At 31.9% G+C, this 17,152-nt stretch overlaps 2 protein-coding genes across 2 annotated transcripts; one reads left to right on the forward strand and one right to left on the reverse strand.

Annotated features, from left to right (window-relative positions):
• Positions 1–87: 87 nt before the first annotated feature.
• On the reverse strand, positions 88–5,281 carry LOC132804001 (probable LRR receptor-like serine/threonine-protein kinase At3g47570). The gene is made up of 3 exons (XM_060817878.1): positions 4,589–5,281; positions 4,397–4,477; positions 88–549 (listed from the first exon to the last, which is right to left on the reverse strand). Exons 1-3 carry the CDS (start codon positions 5,279–5,281, stop codon positions 88–90), a joined length of 1,236 nt encoding a protein of 411 aa, XP_060673861.1.
• Positions 5,282–15,387: 10,106 nt separating this feature from the next.
• LOC132804286 (uncharacterized) lies at positions 15,388–17,147 on the forward strand. Its single transcript, XM_060818463.1, has 2 exons — positions 15,388–16,815; positions 16,919–17,147. Exons 1-2 carry the CDS (start codon positions 15,595–15,597, stop codon positions 16,979–16,981), a joined length of 1,284 nt encoding a protein of 427 aa, XP_060674446.1. The 5' UTR covers positions 15,388–15,594; the 3' UTR covers positions 16,982–17,147.
• Positions 17,148–17,152: the final 5 nt, after the last annotated feature.

A 17,152-nucleotide genomic window follows, 5' to 3' on the forward strand; every position in this document is an offset into this window, starting at 1 on the left:
TTGTTGAATTGCTCTTTGGGATGCCACCGCAGAGCTTATCATTTCCAAGAACCGAAACTGCAGTAGCATTTGCCAAAATTCCTTCTCTTAGCAATTCACCCTCAAATTATTATGAGAAAGATTGAGAAACTTAAGAGTTGAAATTTCACCAAGAAATTTTGGAATCAACCCAGATAAGTTATTGCGGGAAAGATCCATTCCCTCCAAACCTCTTAGGCTTTCAAGAGTCTGAGGAATTGGACCTTCAAATTGATTGCCCTCCAAATGCAGGCGTTCCAAACTAATACATTGTCCAAGAGTGCTTGGCAATTCACCTGTTAACTTGTTTTCTGATAGATCCAACTCCCCGAGATTTTTCAACTTAGCCACTTCAGATGGTAAGGCACCGGTCAATAAATCATTAGACAATGACAGAGAAACTGAAAGGGAAGAAAGACCCATGACCTCTCTGGGAATGGTAACATTGAGGTTGTTACCAGAAAGGTTAAGGGTCATCAATTTCTTATAGTCTCCAAGGCTTTGAGGTATACTTCCCTCAAATCTATTCCGCTGCATATAGAGGACAGTCAATGAAGTCAAGTTACCCAGGGAAAGAAGTGTTAGTAGTGCCTCTCAAGTACCTTAGAATCCATTTGACAGCTTGCCAGTGTTGTTTGCCAGGATTAGCCATATACCGGCTCACAACACTAACAGCATGTGCAATGTCAGGACGGGTACACACCATAGCATACATCAAACTACCAACAGCACTAGAATAAGGAACATGTGACATATACTCAATATCTCTATCCGACTGTGGTGACATATCAGCAGACAATCTAAAATGAGTAGCTAATGGAGTACTTACAGGTTTAGCGTTCTTCATTCCAAAACGCTCCAGAACTTTCTCAACAAAAGATCTTTGAGTCAAGAAAAGTTTACCTGCAGATCTATCTCTCTCAATCTCCATACCAAGAATCTTCTTTGCCGCTCCCAAATCTATCATCTCAAATTCACCACTCAATTCTGCTTTCAATCTGTTGATATCGGATTTCTTCTTGGCCACTATCAGCATATCATCAACATAAAGCAACAAATAGATAAATGAGCCATCTTCCAACTTCCTAAAATACACACAGCTATCATATTGGCTTCTAGAATAGCCATGGCTAAACATAAACCCATCAAACCGCTTGTACCACTGACGAGGGGATTGCTTCAAACTATACAAGGACCTTTTCAACAAACACACATGATCCTCTTTTCCTTCAACCTCGAAACCTTCGGGTTGCTGCATATAAATTGTCTCCTCAAGCTCACCATGCAAGAAAGCGGTCTTCACATCTAGTTGCTCCAACTCTAAATCATGCATAGCAACTAGCGCTAACAAAGCACGAATAGAAGTATGTTTAACGACAGGGGAAAATATATCATTAAAATCAACTCCCTGTACCTGTGAATACCCCTTCGCTACTAAACGTGCTTTGTACCTCGCATCTTCAACACCAGGGATGCCTTCTTTCTTTTTGTAGACCCACTTGCATCCCACAATCTTCTTACCCTCTGGAGGTAATGCTAACTCCCAAGTGTGGTTCTTATGAAGCGACTCCACCTCTTCCTGCATAGCAATTAACCACTTTGCAGAATCCTCACATGAAATGGCTTCATGATAGTTGCAAGGATCACTGGGACTCTCGATCTCCTGTGCTGCAACACAAGCAAAAGTGACATAGTCTGGTAAACTAGAGGGCTTCTTGATCTCCCTGCGAGGTCTATCCTTGGCAATCGAATGCTCCTGCACCTCCTCAATTCTCTCTTCTTCCACATGAGTGGGTGTCTCAAATGGGCCTGAAACTGAACCATTCTGTGAAGTACTTACTTCCTCCACCCTAAACTCCACCTGCTTTGGCATACTGTCTGAAACAACGAGCTCCTTTTTCGGATGCAGCATTGCCATCTCATCAAACACAACATCCCTACTAATCACAACCTTAGATGACTTTGGATCAGGAAGCCAAACTCTGTACCCTTTTACACCCTGCGGGTAACCAAGAAATATGCCCTTCTTCGATCTAGGCTCAAGCTTACCATCATTAACATGAACATAGGCAGGGCATCCAAACACCTTCAAATCTAAATAATTAGCAAGTTTTCCAGACCATACCTCTTCAGGAGTCTTGCAATCGATTGCTGCCGATGGAGAACGATTCACCAAGTAGCAAGCTGTAGCAGCTGCTTCTGCCCAAAAGTCCTGTGCTAACCCAGAATTCGACAGCATGCATCGGACTTTCTCCATAAGAGTTCTGTTCATCGGCTCAGCCACACTATTTTGCTGCGGAGTTCCTCTAACTGTGAGATGTCTAACGATCCCTTCGTTTCTACAAAACTCATTGAAAACACCATCACAGAACTCCAATCCATTATCTGTACGAAGGCGCTTCACCCTTCTTTCCGTCTGCTTCTCTACCAAAGCTTTCCATTGCTTGAAGATAGCAAATACGTCATTCTTGTGCTTCAAAAAATATACCCAGACCTTCCTGGAGAAATCATCAATGAAGGTCAACATATATCTGCCACCACCCTTAGAAGCAGTACGTGCGGGTCCCCAAAGATCTGAATGAATATAGTCTAGAGTACCTTTGGTTTTGTGAATTCCAGTACTGAAGCTAACTCTCTTCTGCTTCCCAAACACACAATGTTCACAAAACTCCAACTTCGAGATACTCCGATCACCAAGCAAACTTCGTTTGCTCAACATCGCCAAACCTTTCTCACTCATATGGCCCAATCTCATATGCCACAAACGAGTAACATCCGAATCTGACATGGACACTGAAACAGCAGCCAACCTCATTACCACAGAACCCTGTAGCCTGTATAATGTACCAACCAGGCTAGCTTTCATCACCACCAAAGCACCCTTCAGAACCCTCAAAACTCCACCTCCACCAGCAAAAGAACAACCAGACTTGTCCAAAGCAGATAAAGAAATTAAATTTTTAGACATATCTGGAACGTGACGTACCTCAGATAGTGTTCTAATAATTCCATCATGCATCTTCACCCTTACAGTTCCAATGCCGATGACACAGCAAGGATGATCATCTCCCATCAGCACAACACCTTTATCCACCGGAACATAAGAAGAGAACCAATCCCTATGGAGACAGATGTGAAACGAACAGGCTGAATCCAAAATCCATCCCTGCTTGCCCGAACTATCCTCAGTCACTGAATAAACATCTCCATCTTTAATTTCCTCATGTGCGACACTGGCTTCGGCATGTTCCTTACTCTTTTCATTATTTTTATTCTGAAGCTTACGACATTCAGTTTTGATGTGCCCCTTTTTCTTACAGTAGTGACAAATAAGGTTTCTGAACCTTGACTTCGATCTTGGCCGACTACCACCATTGTTATTTTGATCTCTAGATGATGTTCTACCTCTAACAATCAAACCCTCTCCTCCGGAACTCCCAAAATTATTGTTATCCGAACTGCTGGTCAACTCCTTATCAAACAACTCCTTAGAATATAAAGAAGCTTTCACATCCTCCAATTTTAGGGTTTTATTACTGTAAATCAAAGTCTCCCTAAAATTTTTATACGATGGAGGTAAGGAACGCAGTAGCATTAGGGCCTGATCTTCATCATCATATTTAATGTCCATGTTTGCCAGATCCAACAAAATAGTAGAAAAATCATCTATGTGTGTTTTAATAGATGTACCTTCAACCATAGAAAGGGTGTATAGACGGTGCTTCGCAATCAGTTTCGTTGTGAGATTCTTTGTGATGTACAAAGATTCCAACTTGTCCCATAAGTCCTTTGTTGTCTTCTGATCAAGGACCTCCCTCAAAACTTCATTGGACAAGCATAGCTGAATGGTGGATAGGGCACGCTCATCAACCTCGGCTTTCTTTTCGGCATCCCACGAAGACGGCATCTGCTCCTTGCCAACCAACGCCTTGTGTAAACCGTTCTGTGTCAAAATCGCCTTCATCTTGACTTGCCACATGGAGAAACTCATGTTGCACTCAAATTTCTCAATGTCGAACTTTGTTGCCATGATCGAAAAAAAAAAATTCCCAAATAGATCGATGCGGCTCTGATACCACTTGTTACGGAATTGGGAGAAAAACAAATAGCAACAAAAACAAAAAAAGCGAAGAACAAACACAAAATTAACGTGGAAACCCTTGATGGGAAAAACCACGGGCAGGGAGAACAAATCCAATATCGAAAGATTGGTACAAAAGGTGAGCCTGACTGCGCGATACCTTCTAACCCTAATTACAGCCGAAAACTAAATATATATAGTACAGAAGAAACCCTAAAATTGAACAGGTCCATACCGCGGGGGCAAACCCGAATTCTTGTTGACCCGACCCGAAAAGCTCGCGGTGCCACCCATAACCTGTGAGGAAACAGCACGAATTGAGTGAATAGCTTGAATATTATTATTATCAGTAATACACATATATACTCTGTACAGCAACTGAAAAATAGAGAAGATAAAGATACAATAACTATGTGATATATATGCACATGCAGGAGCATATAAGAGATAAATACAAAATAACAATCATTATCCTTTTATACCCAACACCTCTGGAACAGAACAATTAGGCAAAGACATGAAAAAATTCAGGTCACTGGCTTTTCCATATCCCAGTAAATTGTACTCAAAATTAATCCTATACACGTTTGGCAAGCTTCCTAGTGTTTCAGTAACTGACCCAATTAGACCGTTTTGAGAAAAATAAAGCACCTGGAGTGCAGAACAATTTGACAATGATATGGGAATGGGGTCTGTTAGTTCGTTAACTGCACCGGCAAATACTCGGAGATTAGGCAGAGTAAAGCCAACATCTGCTGGTAGGTTTCCATGCAGCTGGTCCTTTGTAAATGTGAAATAGTATATGGAAGAGATATTATAAATTGAAGGAAAAACAATACCAGAGGGATTATTGTCCTTGAGTATGAAGCTGCCCAAGCGTTTTAGATGGCCAAGACCTTCAGATATGCTTCCCTGAAAATTGTTCTGGAAAAATGAAAGTGCGTTCAGAGAAGTGAAATTTCCTATCCAAGCTGGGACTGTTCCAGTAAGAATGTTTTTCCAAAAACCCAAGTACACCAGTTTAGACGATGAACTCAACTGGACCGGAATTGACCCAGTAAGTTTGTTGTCAGTTACAAGAAAATGTCTTAGATATTTGCAGTGTGTTATATTTGTTGGAATATTTCCCCCAAAGGAATTGATCGATAAGTTAAGATGCCAAAGTTGCAGAAGACAACCCATTTCTTGTGGAATTTCACCGTGAAAGCTGTTGTTTTGCTGGTGAATTTCCGTGAGGTAAGCGAGATTTCCTATTGATGGTGGGATTGAACCAGAGAGCTTTAAAGACTTCAGGTTCAAAACCAATACTCGTTAGCTTGATGGGTTGCATGTAGTGCCAACCCAGTGGCGGAAATTGATGGAATCGTTCCAGGAATGTATGATTCCTAGTTTGGATTATCTTACTCTTCAAGTCTAGCAAAGCTAGACGATTAGTTTCATTTCCATAACTGGGAAGGATATTGCTGATACTAAAATTGCATTCATGCAGAAAAGAATAATCCCACATCCAAAAGATATGGGAAAAATCAACCTGCAATTCAAATATGAATGCTTCATGGATATCTTTTTATGGAATCCATATAGGAAGATTTCAGGTACACCAAAATCTCTACAAATCCGAAACCAGTTTTGATGTGCAAAAATATAAAAAGAACAAAACTTTCTTATATTAGTTGGAGAACTTATTGGTTGCTTTCAGGCAATTCATAGAAAGAAAAATCGCAGCTCTAGTTGGTACGATTATTTAATAAACCTGGCTTTTGGCAATGACCACTAAACTTGTTCAAGATTGGTGCCAAATTCGATCTCCTCCCCTAAATTTATTATTAAAAAAAAAATTCAATAAAAATGAACACCCAAAATAATTACCTTTAAATTTGTTGAGGTTATATTCTATCATCTTTCATTTTTTTTTTTTTATTTGGGCATTAATTTGGATTAGCCTGTAGAAAGAAAAAAGGGTTCAGTACAATCTTGTAAGGTCCTTACTAATTTTTTTTAATTTCAATGGCGACCTTTTTTTCTTAACTCAATAAAAGTTTTTTATTTTTTATTATTTTTTTTTTTTTTGCAATAACAAAGGCCAGTTGATAATAACATTAACGTATGACATGGATGGAAACACAAATACTAATTGAAAGATTAAAGTCTATTCAAATAGATTTAAATTATATTGTTTAAAAGTACCAAAACATTAATTCAAGGCACTTAATTATATTTTAATTTTTTATACTAAAATCTAATATAGAAAAATAGATTTTTTAGACAATTAAATTGCATATAATATATCAATATTCTATTGATGATGGTTGCTATAGTTAGACCTGGCAATTTGGGTCATGACACGACGACACAACTCAAAAACGATACGGAATAAATGGGTTTGGGTTTATTATAAATGGGTTCGGATCATAATCGGGTCAACCCGTTTAACACAAATATTAATCGTATCATTTTCAGGTTGACCTGTTTAACTCGAAATTGACCCGTTACGATCTATTTATTAAACGTGTCAGTTTCAACCCGACACGATTATACACCTATTACAATCCATTTAAATTTAATTTTAAATTAATATTTTATCATTAATATAATATTTAATAACTAAAAAATATTATAAATTAAAAATTTTATAAAAATAATTTTCTATTACTAATTTTTTAAAAACAAAAAATACATCTTTAATAAAACAAAAATATAAAAAAAAATTCGGGTTAATAGGTTAATTTTCGGATTAACGGGTTAATAGGTTAGTTTTCGGGTTAATAGGTCAATACGACCCGTTAAAATAATCGTGTTAAACGGGTCGTGTTGTGTTGACCTGTTTATAAACAGGTCGGGTTAGTATTTTAGGTACCTGACACAATTAATAAATGGGTCGTGTTCGGGTTAAGCATTTTTGACATGATTATTAAACAGGTTGACACGAACACAACCCACGAACACGAATTGTCAGGTCTAGCTATAGTGACAATATATCAACTTCATAAGATATATATAATAGATAATGAACAAAACTGTAAAGCTTTGGGATAGTCTATTTAGATGCAGTATATCCTATTACACAAAAATTTCTTCTATGTAGATATCTTATTTTGTTAAAATACAAACACTATATATTTATCATCAGGTTACATAGTAATCCTCGTGAAATTACACGGTATTAAAACATAGATATCCACATATATAGTAGAAGAACTATATTATTATGTTCTCTTAAGATGATGGCTCTATTTTTTCGTGGTTTTTCCACTAGCTAGTTGAGATTTGACGCTGTGATAAATTCCATGGTTTAGAAGCTCATCAGAATCACTCTCAGAATCTAAATAAGAAAACAAAAAGGAAACAAAAAAGGAAAAATTGAAATTCTCTCTTTGCAAAGTTAAAAATGGAGATAAAAATTAAGAAAAGTAACACTACAATCTAGATGGATAATAAAAAAAAATTTATATCTAAAGATGTGATACTAGCTATTCTTTCATTAATATTTGGTTTTTACCTGTTTTATATATAATGCAATTTTTAGTTTATTTTGAACAAGTAAAGTTTCTTAAGGAAAGAAAAAAAACAAACTTTTAATTGGTGTTTATAGTATTATCATTTGATTAAAAAAATTAATTAAGACTATTAGTACAATTAATGTATATGAATAATTGTGAAAAGGAGATATAATTTCGAAGTAAAAATATTATAAATTAATGAAATGAAAAAATGTTATTAATGTAACATAGCTCACCATATGCATAATTATCATCGTTCTCCCATTTACAATACGCTTTCTCTTTGGAATGTGTAAAAGTGCTTTCAAATTGCTCTTCAGAATAAGGTAATTTTCCTTCGTCCCACGATACTCTCTTTCGGCGACTTGCAAAAGTGCTTTCAAATTGCTCTTTAGAATAAGATAATTTTCGGTCGTTCCACGATAATCTCTCCTTTTCTATCGATATAACTGTCATCTTGATGTTAGAATTTTTGCAGAATTCATTGGCTTTAAAAGTTAAGGGAATCAATATTTCAACAATCACCAAATACGAAAAAAAAAAAAAAAAATTGATCCACTTCTCATGAGTGAATTAATTTAGTTCTAAACAGGACTTTATTCACCCATGGGGGAAAAAAATCTTTAAAATGCCATTCATATATGGAAATTAAATGAATATTGTATTATATAAAATTAAAGTGTTATATAATACATATAACATACAAAACTTTGAATTACAAATCAATCATGGTCAAAAACCGACTTTTGTGACAACTCCCATTGCATGGACAATACTTAAAAATCATATATATACTATGTGCCCTTATTTTGAGTAGTAAATGATAGTACTATTTAGATATTATTTACTTATGAAAAACAGATAATATAAATATGCAGCCGATCGACTTCATTCATATTAATTAATTTGCGAGAAATATTGTTTTATATCTATAAAATGGTTTTTGTTATGAGTAAATAACAAGGCACATGCATAATTCTTCATCTTATATATATATATATATATATAATATGTTTTCAAAATCTAAACATTATATATATGTGTGTATACACAGATATAAAGCCTCTTAAGTATCTGGTATAATTATGATAAAAACAAAAAAATAAATAAATAAATGGTATCTGGTATAATTAATAAATAACAAGCAAATAATTGGAAAAACTCACAAGACCTTTTGGTATATTTGCTCCGTGGCCTCCATGTCCATACAGATTAGAAGTAGAAGACGAAGATAATGATTGGAATTTGGCATAAAAGAAAGGAATCGACCTTTTTGATAACCAAAAAAGACATAAACAGACACTTATACATACAACCAACGCATACAAAAGTAAGTTGGAAGCAAGAGAACTATAAAATGCTCCGATTTGTTCATCCAATAACAAGCACATTTTCCCTTCTTCAGCAGTACTCAACTTCATCTGGTATCACGGTGATCAGGGTCATCATCTGCTTCTGCCTTCATATCTTTCACAAGCTTAACTATTAACGATTTGTGAATAAATTTTATAGATTTTAATTGGAGATATGGGAAAGACCACCACTGTTTGGCCGGTTTAATTTAATAATTAGTTTTATTACTATGAGGTTTACTTACATATAAATAAATAATGAGTAATACAAACATTCACTGCCATATATTGCTTCGGAATTGTCAACAAATTTAAAATTATATTGGTGAAATAAATTTAATTTAGTTGGTAAGAGCTTACACGTACAATTATATTGCAAACTTCATTAAACCATTTTTTCTTTTTCTTTTTTTTGTGGCTGATAAAAAAAAACCTTTTATTTTATTTTATTTTTATTTTTGGGGTTGAAATCGATCAAAGCCATTATTTTATTTTATTTTATTTTGTTTTATGAGATCACAGCCAATTGGTAAATGCATGATTATGGCCCGCTCGGCTGAATTGGAGAGTGAGGCCCAAAGCCCAAACGTATGCATTTATTTTAGTTCTTCGACTAACAAATTTACAAATTTATTATTATTATTATTATTTGTAAGAAATATATGCATTTATTATGTGTTCAAGTTTTGATAACGAGTTCTCAACTAATAAAATAGATGAATGGATCAATAAGGTGCTTAGATGACGAATTTTGCTATCTATTTGTCATTAGTTGATACTAATAAAATTATATGATAATTATTAATTGGTAGCATTTAATAATAAACATTTATGAACAATCTTTTAAATTTTCAAATACTATATAGATTTATCAGTAATTGTTATGTATGGGAACAAATAATATATTTTTTTAAATGATAAATGTTAGAGCACCATAATTGCTGGGTGCTGATTTTTCTTAATTATTTTTTGGTTAAACATAAAGTTAGATTTTATTAATTTTTTTAAAATAAAATAAACTTTAATAGGTATGGTTGATAATTAAAATGTTCGAAAATTAATGTCTTTTATTACCGTTTAGTAAATGTTGGATTGGAAAAATATGGTAATTTCGTAAAATTTATAGTCGAAAAAACAAAAAAGGTATTGTTTTTATTTTTTTTTGCAATAACAAAGGCCAGTTGATAATAACATTAACGTATGACATGGATGGAAACACAAATACTAATTGAAAGATTAAAGTCTATTCAAATAGATTTAAATTATATTGTTTAAAAGTACCAAAACATTAATTCAAGGCATTTAATTATATTTTAATTTTTTATACTAAAATCTAATATAGAAAAATAGATTTTTTACACAATCAATTAAATTGCATATAATATATCAATATTCTATTGATGATGGTTGCTATAGTGACAATATATCAATTTCATAAGATATATATAATAGATAATGAACAAAACTGTAAAGCTTTGGGATAGTCTATTTATATGCAGTATATCCTATTACACAAAAATTTCTACTATGTAGGTATCCTATTTTGTTAAAATACAAACACTATATATTTATCATCAGGTTACATAGTAATCCTCGTGAAATTACACGGTATTAAAACATAGATATCCCCATATATAGTAGAAGAACTATATTATTATGTTCTCTTTTCAGTTTCTAAGAGTTGGATGATGGCTCTATTTTTTCGTGGTTTTTCCACTAGCTAGTTGAGATTTGAGGCTGTGATATATTCCAAACTTCATTAAAACATTTTTCTTTTTCTTTTTTTGCTAATAAAAAGAACCTTTTATTTTATTTTATTTTTAATTTTTGGGGTTGAAATCGATCAAAGCCATTATTTTATTTTAAGAGATCACAGCCAATTGGTAATGCATGATTACGGCCCGCTAGGTTGAATGAGAGAGCGAAGCCCAAAGCCCAAAGCCCAAATGTATGCATTTATTTTATTTCTTCGACAAACAAATTTACGAATTTATTATTATTATTTTTTGTAAGAAATATATGCATTTATTATGTGTTCAAGTTTTGATAACAAGTTCTCAACGAATAATAGATGGATGGGTCAATAAGGTGCTTAGATGACGAATTTTGCTATATATTTATCATCAATTGTAATGATCAATAATAAAATTAATATAACAATTATTAATTGGTAGCATTTAATAATAAACATTTTATAGACAATCATTTAAATTATTAAATATCCTATAGATTTTATTAGTAATTATTATGTGTGGGAACAAATAATATATATATTTTTTAAATGATAAATGTTAGAGCACCATTATTGTACGGGTTGATGGGTGCTGATTTATTTATTTATTATTTTTTGGTTAAACATAAAGTTAGATTTTATTAATTTTTTTTAAATAAAATAAACTTTAATAGGTATGGTTGATAATTAAAATTTTCTAAAATTAGTGTCTTTTATTACTGTTTAGTAAATGTTGGATTGGAAAAATATGGTAATTTCGTAAAATTTATAGTCGAAAAAACAAAAAAGGTATTTTTGCAATAAATTAAATTTCAATGGTTTATCAAAATAAAAGAGAAAATTATTGAGATTCCATTCGTTTTTGGTTCGATCCAATTCCAAACTCAACCTACCAAATAAATCCACAAGATAAATGACGATGATTAAAAATTAAAGAAACATTAAGAAATCGCTAATTATATTTAAATATCTTTTGAGAATTATTCGGATATTAAAAAAGAAGATCACGCCAGTGGCCATTTGTCCAATTATCTAATTATTATATTATATATTATTCTCTCTTTTTTTGGCAAATATATTATATTATTCTCTTAAATAATTATTGTTTTTGAGACATCTCATGCACCAAAAATCTAGATTAGAGACTAATTGACCAAAATTAATATAGAATAAGCCGTGGTCACGTCAAGTGCGTAATGCATACGGATACAGATGGATCGCCACGTCAGTTGACAATCTATATTCAACAATAAAGTCAGTTGTCACAAAGTTTCAGTAGTGGGCCCAAATATTTATTATTATTTTTTTCCCGTAGTGGCCCCAGGTAATTAAGCCTTCATCAAATTTGACAATTCATTGATCAATTTGGTACGCGTTGGTCGTCGTTGAACATGCCGTGCTGCAAAGGAAAAAAATACTCCAATTTTTTAATTTCCTGTAATACTAATGTATGGATTAATTTCATGCTACCTACTTAATTGGGATATTACTTTAAATTAAGGTGTTCGCTTTTTAAAAGAAAAAAAGAAAATAATTTTCGTATTAAATATCACTCTAAATCTCAATGATAAAGTATACAAATCATTCTCTCTATATCCATTTTAATTATTTGAAACTTTGAAAATAATAATAGTCTATATTTGGTATGTAATTTAATTCATCATCAAACGAAAGGCAGAGAATTTATTGGTGAAATATGCACAACTTTAATCAATTAAGAACACAGTTTTTAAATTTGACAAATTTTTAAAATTGTTACTTTCTTCAACTCCAATTAGAATTTTAGCATTATCTCGTTAATTAAGGTAACTTTCTTAAAATTTGATATGTTATTATATGCATGGTAATGTTATAGTGCAGAGTATAAAATAGTTTTGCTTATCCTGTCATATTTTTTGTATCTCCATATATTAATACAATTGGTTAAAAAAAATAATAATAATTACACGTTGTCTAGATTTGATATAATATAGAAGATTGTCAAAAATTATGGTACATAATAGAATTACAAAAATGCTATTCATCAATATTGGTAATAGTTAATCACATGGTTACGTGAAGGAACTGTCTTGCCACACCCTTTTTTATGTCCCCATTTGAAGCTTCCATTTTGTCCTCGTCGGTGGCAATGACGCTAACGCCATGTATGTGGTGGCGACTCTCATGCAAAAAGTGTAAAAACGAGTTAAGTATAAAGAGCTAATCAAGTTTTGTGGGCATAATTCAATAATAAATCTTCAGTTTTAGTAATAATTTTAAATTCAAATCTCAAGTTATCAAAAAGAAAAAGTAAGAGGTTATTTAAGTAGAAAAAAAGGCTCCGTTGACTTTTCAAAAATAAAAATCCATGCCAAAAAATGATAATTTATGACATTTGATGTGGATTATATATAATTACAATGATTAATGAATAATATTTTTAAAATAGCAAATTAATCACCAACTATCATGTATATGGATACATTAAAGTTGCATAACAATTCATCATCATTAGTTTTTTTTTTTTTTTTAATTATCTAAATAACGATTTCTGATTACTGGTATATACCAAGTCAACAAAATGATAGGATATTAATAATTAACGCATTTATTTGGAGTACTAAAAATAGAAGAGAGAGAGAGAGAGAGATTGGTGCCTAGAAGAAAGTACTCATTCAATTTTAATTTCTAATTATGGCTAAATAGATTTGAATGAATGTTTGATCCACATTGTTATTTATTATTGTTTCAATAATGTTAGGTTTAAAATAATTATCAAATTTATTTATTAAAAAATATAGTATATGATGTAATAGTATTTATTTTTTTAATTTATTTATCCATTTAAATATTTATTTTTTCATGTATTATATAAATATGTTAACTAACAATATTCTAACACATGTCATTTAATACGTATTAATTTTATATTCAAATGTGATTAATTCTTTCTCTTACAAATAATGTGATACTAATTAATGCAAACATAATTTTTTGTACCTTTTACGTTGTAATTTTACAATTAAGTGATATAATTATTTAAATGTATTATTTCTTTTTCCATTTTTTTTTATTTTGTTTTAGTTTTTACATCTAACTAAATCTCATATAACATAATAATATTATATGAATTTGTATCATAATTTGTAAATTTAGATTAACAATATTATGCAGATTTTATATAACTATAATCTAATAAAATTTAATAAATTAACAGAAATACAATAATATACAATAAATCCATTAAAAATAAATTTTATAATACTAAAAATATTAGTTTATTATTTAAACCCTTTTTTAATTTAATTTTTTTAAAATCTAAACATACATATCTATTTCAAATATTTTTTTAAAATTATTTTATTATTTAAAACTAAATTAAACTTAAATTTTAACACACACACACACATATATATATATATATATATTAATGAATTAATAAATTGGTTGATAGGTTTATAATAAATTAATAAATGAGCTCGTATTTATTTATTTTCATAATAGGTGTTTCGGATTTGTTAAATTTTACAAGAATAAGATTCAATATGAGATTTTAATATTAATTTTCCTATTTCTCTCTCCCTAACTTTTTATACGTCAAAAATTTATATCTTCCATTTAATTATATACCTAATCATATATATTAATCTTCCATTTTTGTCGTTTGCTGAAATTTTTATCAGCAGAACTTCTAATATAGAGTGTTATATATATTTTTACCAATTAAGTGTTTTTTCTTATATGCCAGCATCACTTTTCTACATCCATATATGCTGAGTGTTTCCGATTTCTTACCATGCAGGTGTGGACCATGGAGGGAGGCAAGTATTATTCTTCCCAATTTAGCTATTATTTTAATTGAATATCTAAACTAGTCCAATCCAATTAAGGCAGTTTTTTCTAATTAACGAAAATTAAGGCGGGTTAGATCACTATTTTTAATCAGTTTCTCAGAAAAAAAAAAAAAAAAAAACAAGAAAGAAAGAATCATATGATAAAAAAAAAAAAATCCATTTTTAAATTGAAATGCTTAATAATATCGAACCTAAATGAAAATTTTATAACATATTTAATATGAGTTTAAATAATAGATAAAGTAAATCTACATAATTAATTTCAATACATTATAAGCAATAGAAAATACTACTAATGACCAATAATAAAAACTGATAATCAAACCAATTTAATTGTATTTTAAATATCAAATATAAACCAATATAATTAATATTTAACGGTAAACAAAAATTTTTAAACAGCTAAAAGAAATTAAAATAATTATTTCATTATATATATATATATATATATATGTGATTGTTGAACCTGGAAACTATTTTGTAATATATATATATATAATAAACAAAATGGGAACGGGCTGCATTACGTTTTTCTAAAGGAGATGAATCCATTGCATCTGTAGACTAAAAGGTCTAATTATCCAGGTATCTCATCTTGCTTTTTGCTAAAAATTATCCATCTCATTGTTTTTCTTTTGTCCGACAAATAGTTTATTTGTTTTTTTGTTCATCTGTCTTTTTATTTTTTTTATTTTTTTGGGGTTCTTCGACAAATATTTTCTTAGTTGCTGGTCCTATTACGATGTGGATTCCAAACAACGCGGCGGCTGTATTAATCATCCAATTTTGACTTCTACCAAAACCAAAGGACCAGTTTATTATTATTTTATTTTTTTTTATTTTTTTAACACGGGTCTTCAAAGACATATATTGAATGTCTACAATCCAAATTACAAGCTAAGGATTATACAGAGTTAACCGTAAAGAAAAATCATAAAAGTTACTACAAGTCTAGCAAGTCTGCTTAAGCTTTTTTACAAGTCTGCTTTAGCTTTTTTTTTGTCAATAAACTTTGGTCTAATCCTCCATGAAAATCTCTTCATTATAATTTCTACCAACCTGCAACAACTCTCCTTGAATGAAAATGATCACCAGAATCTCAAAAATTCCGGTCCAAAGCCGGTTATTTAGCCGTGCCAAACTCCGTATCGTCTCCATTATCTCTATTGCTGCCATAGTTTTTATCATCTATGCAGGTCGTATTTTCATCTCTGATTATCCTCAACCCTTAGAAATTTCCAAAAACAACAACGATATTGCTCATGATGTTCTCCTAGAGACTCTCAAAACCAAAGCACAAATCAAGACGACGACCATCACTCGTTTACAAATTCAAGAAGAAGAGATTGAAAAGGTTCACAGAGAAAACATGAATAAGAATCCGTGGATACCACCTTGGAATCAAACGGAGGAAGAAAGGATTGCTTGGTTTCGAAGAAAGCTACCGGAATTCGATATATTCAAGTCGGACGATGTTTCGCAGCGATTCCATAGCCGGGTCTTGGAGTTCTTCAATCCCTCATGTGATGTTCAATTCTTCATGACTTGGATTTCTCCGTTGGAATCTTTCAAAACCAGAGAGTTCCTGGCAATGGAGACTCTGTTCAAAACCCATCCTGGTGGATGTTTGATTATACTTTCAAGGACTATGAACTCCATCAAAGGCTATAGGATCTTAAAACCACTGCTGGACAGGGGTTTCAAAGTTCAAGCTGTGACACCGGACTTGTCGTTTCTTTTCAAGAACACGCCGGCGGAGACATGGTACTCCGAGATGAAGATGGGGAAAAGAGACCCTGGTGAAATTCCATTGGCACAGAATTTATCTAATTTGATGAGACTAGCAGCTCTGTACAAATATGGAGGTGTTTACTTGGACACAGATTTCATAGTTCTAAAGCCTTTCACTGCCCTGAGGAATTCAATTGGAGTACAGAGTGTTGATGGGGTATCAAAGAACTGGACCAGATTGAACAACGCTGTTTTGATCTTTGATATGAATCATCCACTTCTTTACAAGTTCATAGAGGAATTTGCTTTGACTTTTGATGGGAATAAATGGGGGCATAATGGACCTTACTTGGTTACCAGGGTTGTTCAGAGATTAGGGACAAGACCTGGTTATAACTTCAATGTGTTGCCGATGATGGCGTTTTATCCAGTTGATTGGATTAAGATTGGTGGACTGTTTAAGAAGCCTGAAGACCAGGCTACATCGAGATGGGTAAATGCAAAGCTGCTACAGCTTAGTGGTGAGACTTATGGAGTTCATCTTTGGAACAAGCAGAGTAGTAGACTGGTAATTGAAGAAGGAAGTGTAATGGAAAGATTAATCTCGGATCATTGTGTTATTTGCAGAGATTTATATAACTCTTGAAATAAATTTATTTCTTATAATGCAGAAATGGAAAAGCCTCATCAACATGTTGAAGCACCTGCGGCGAAGTCAAAAGGGTCAAAATTAATAGGAGCTTCTTCTTTAGTTAATAGTTCGGTCTGCTTAAGCTAGCACTGATTCAGGGGAACTATAGAATTTTTTTTTTTTCTTTTTAATTTTTTATGTTGCTTTGGAGTTTTTTTTTTTTGTTGAAATAATTGTATATACCAGGTACAACTAGTTTGGACAGGCATACTCC

The sequence above is a fragment of the Ziziphus jujuba genome, chromosome 6, assembly GCF_031755915.1.
Source record: "Ziziphus jujuba cultivar Dongzao chromosome 6, ASM3175591v1".
Classification (NCBI taxonomy): domain Eukaryota; kingdom Viridiplantae; phylum Streptophyta; class Magnoliopsida; order Rosales; family Rhamnaceae; genus Ziziphus; species Ziziphus jujuba.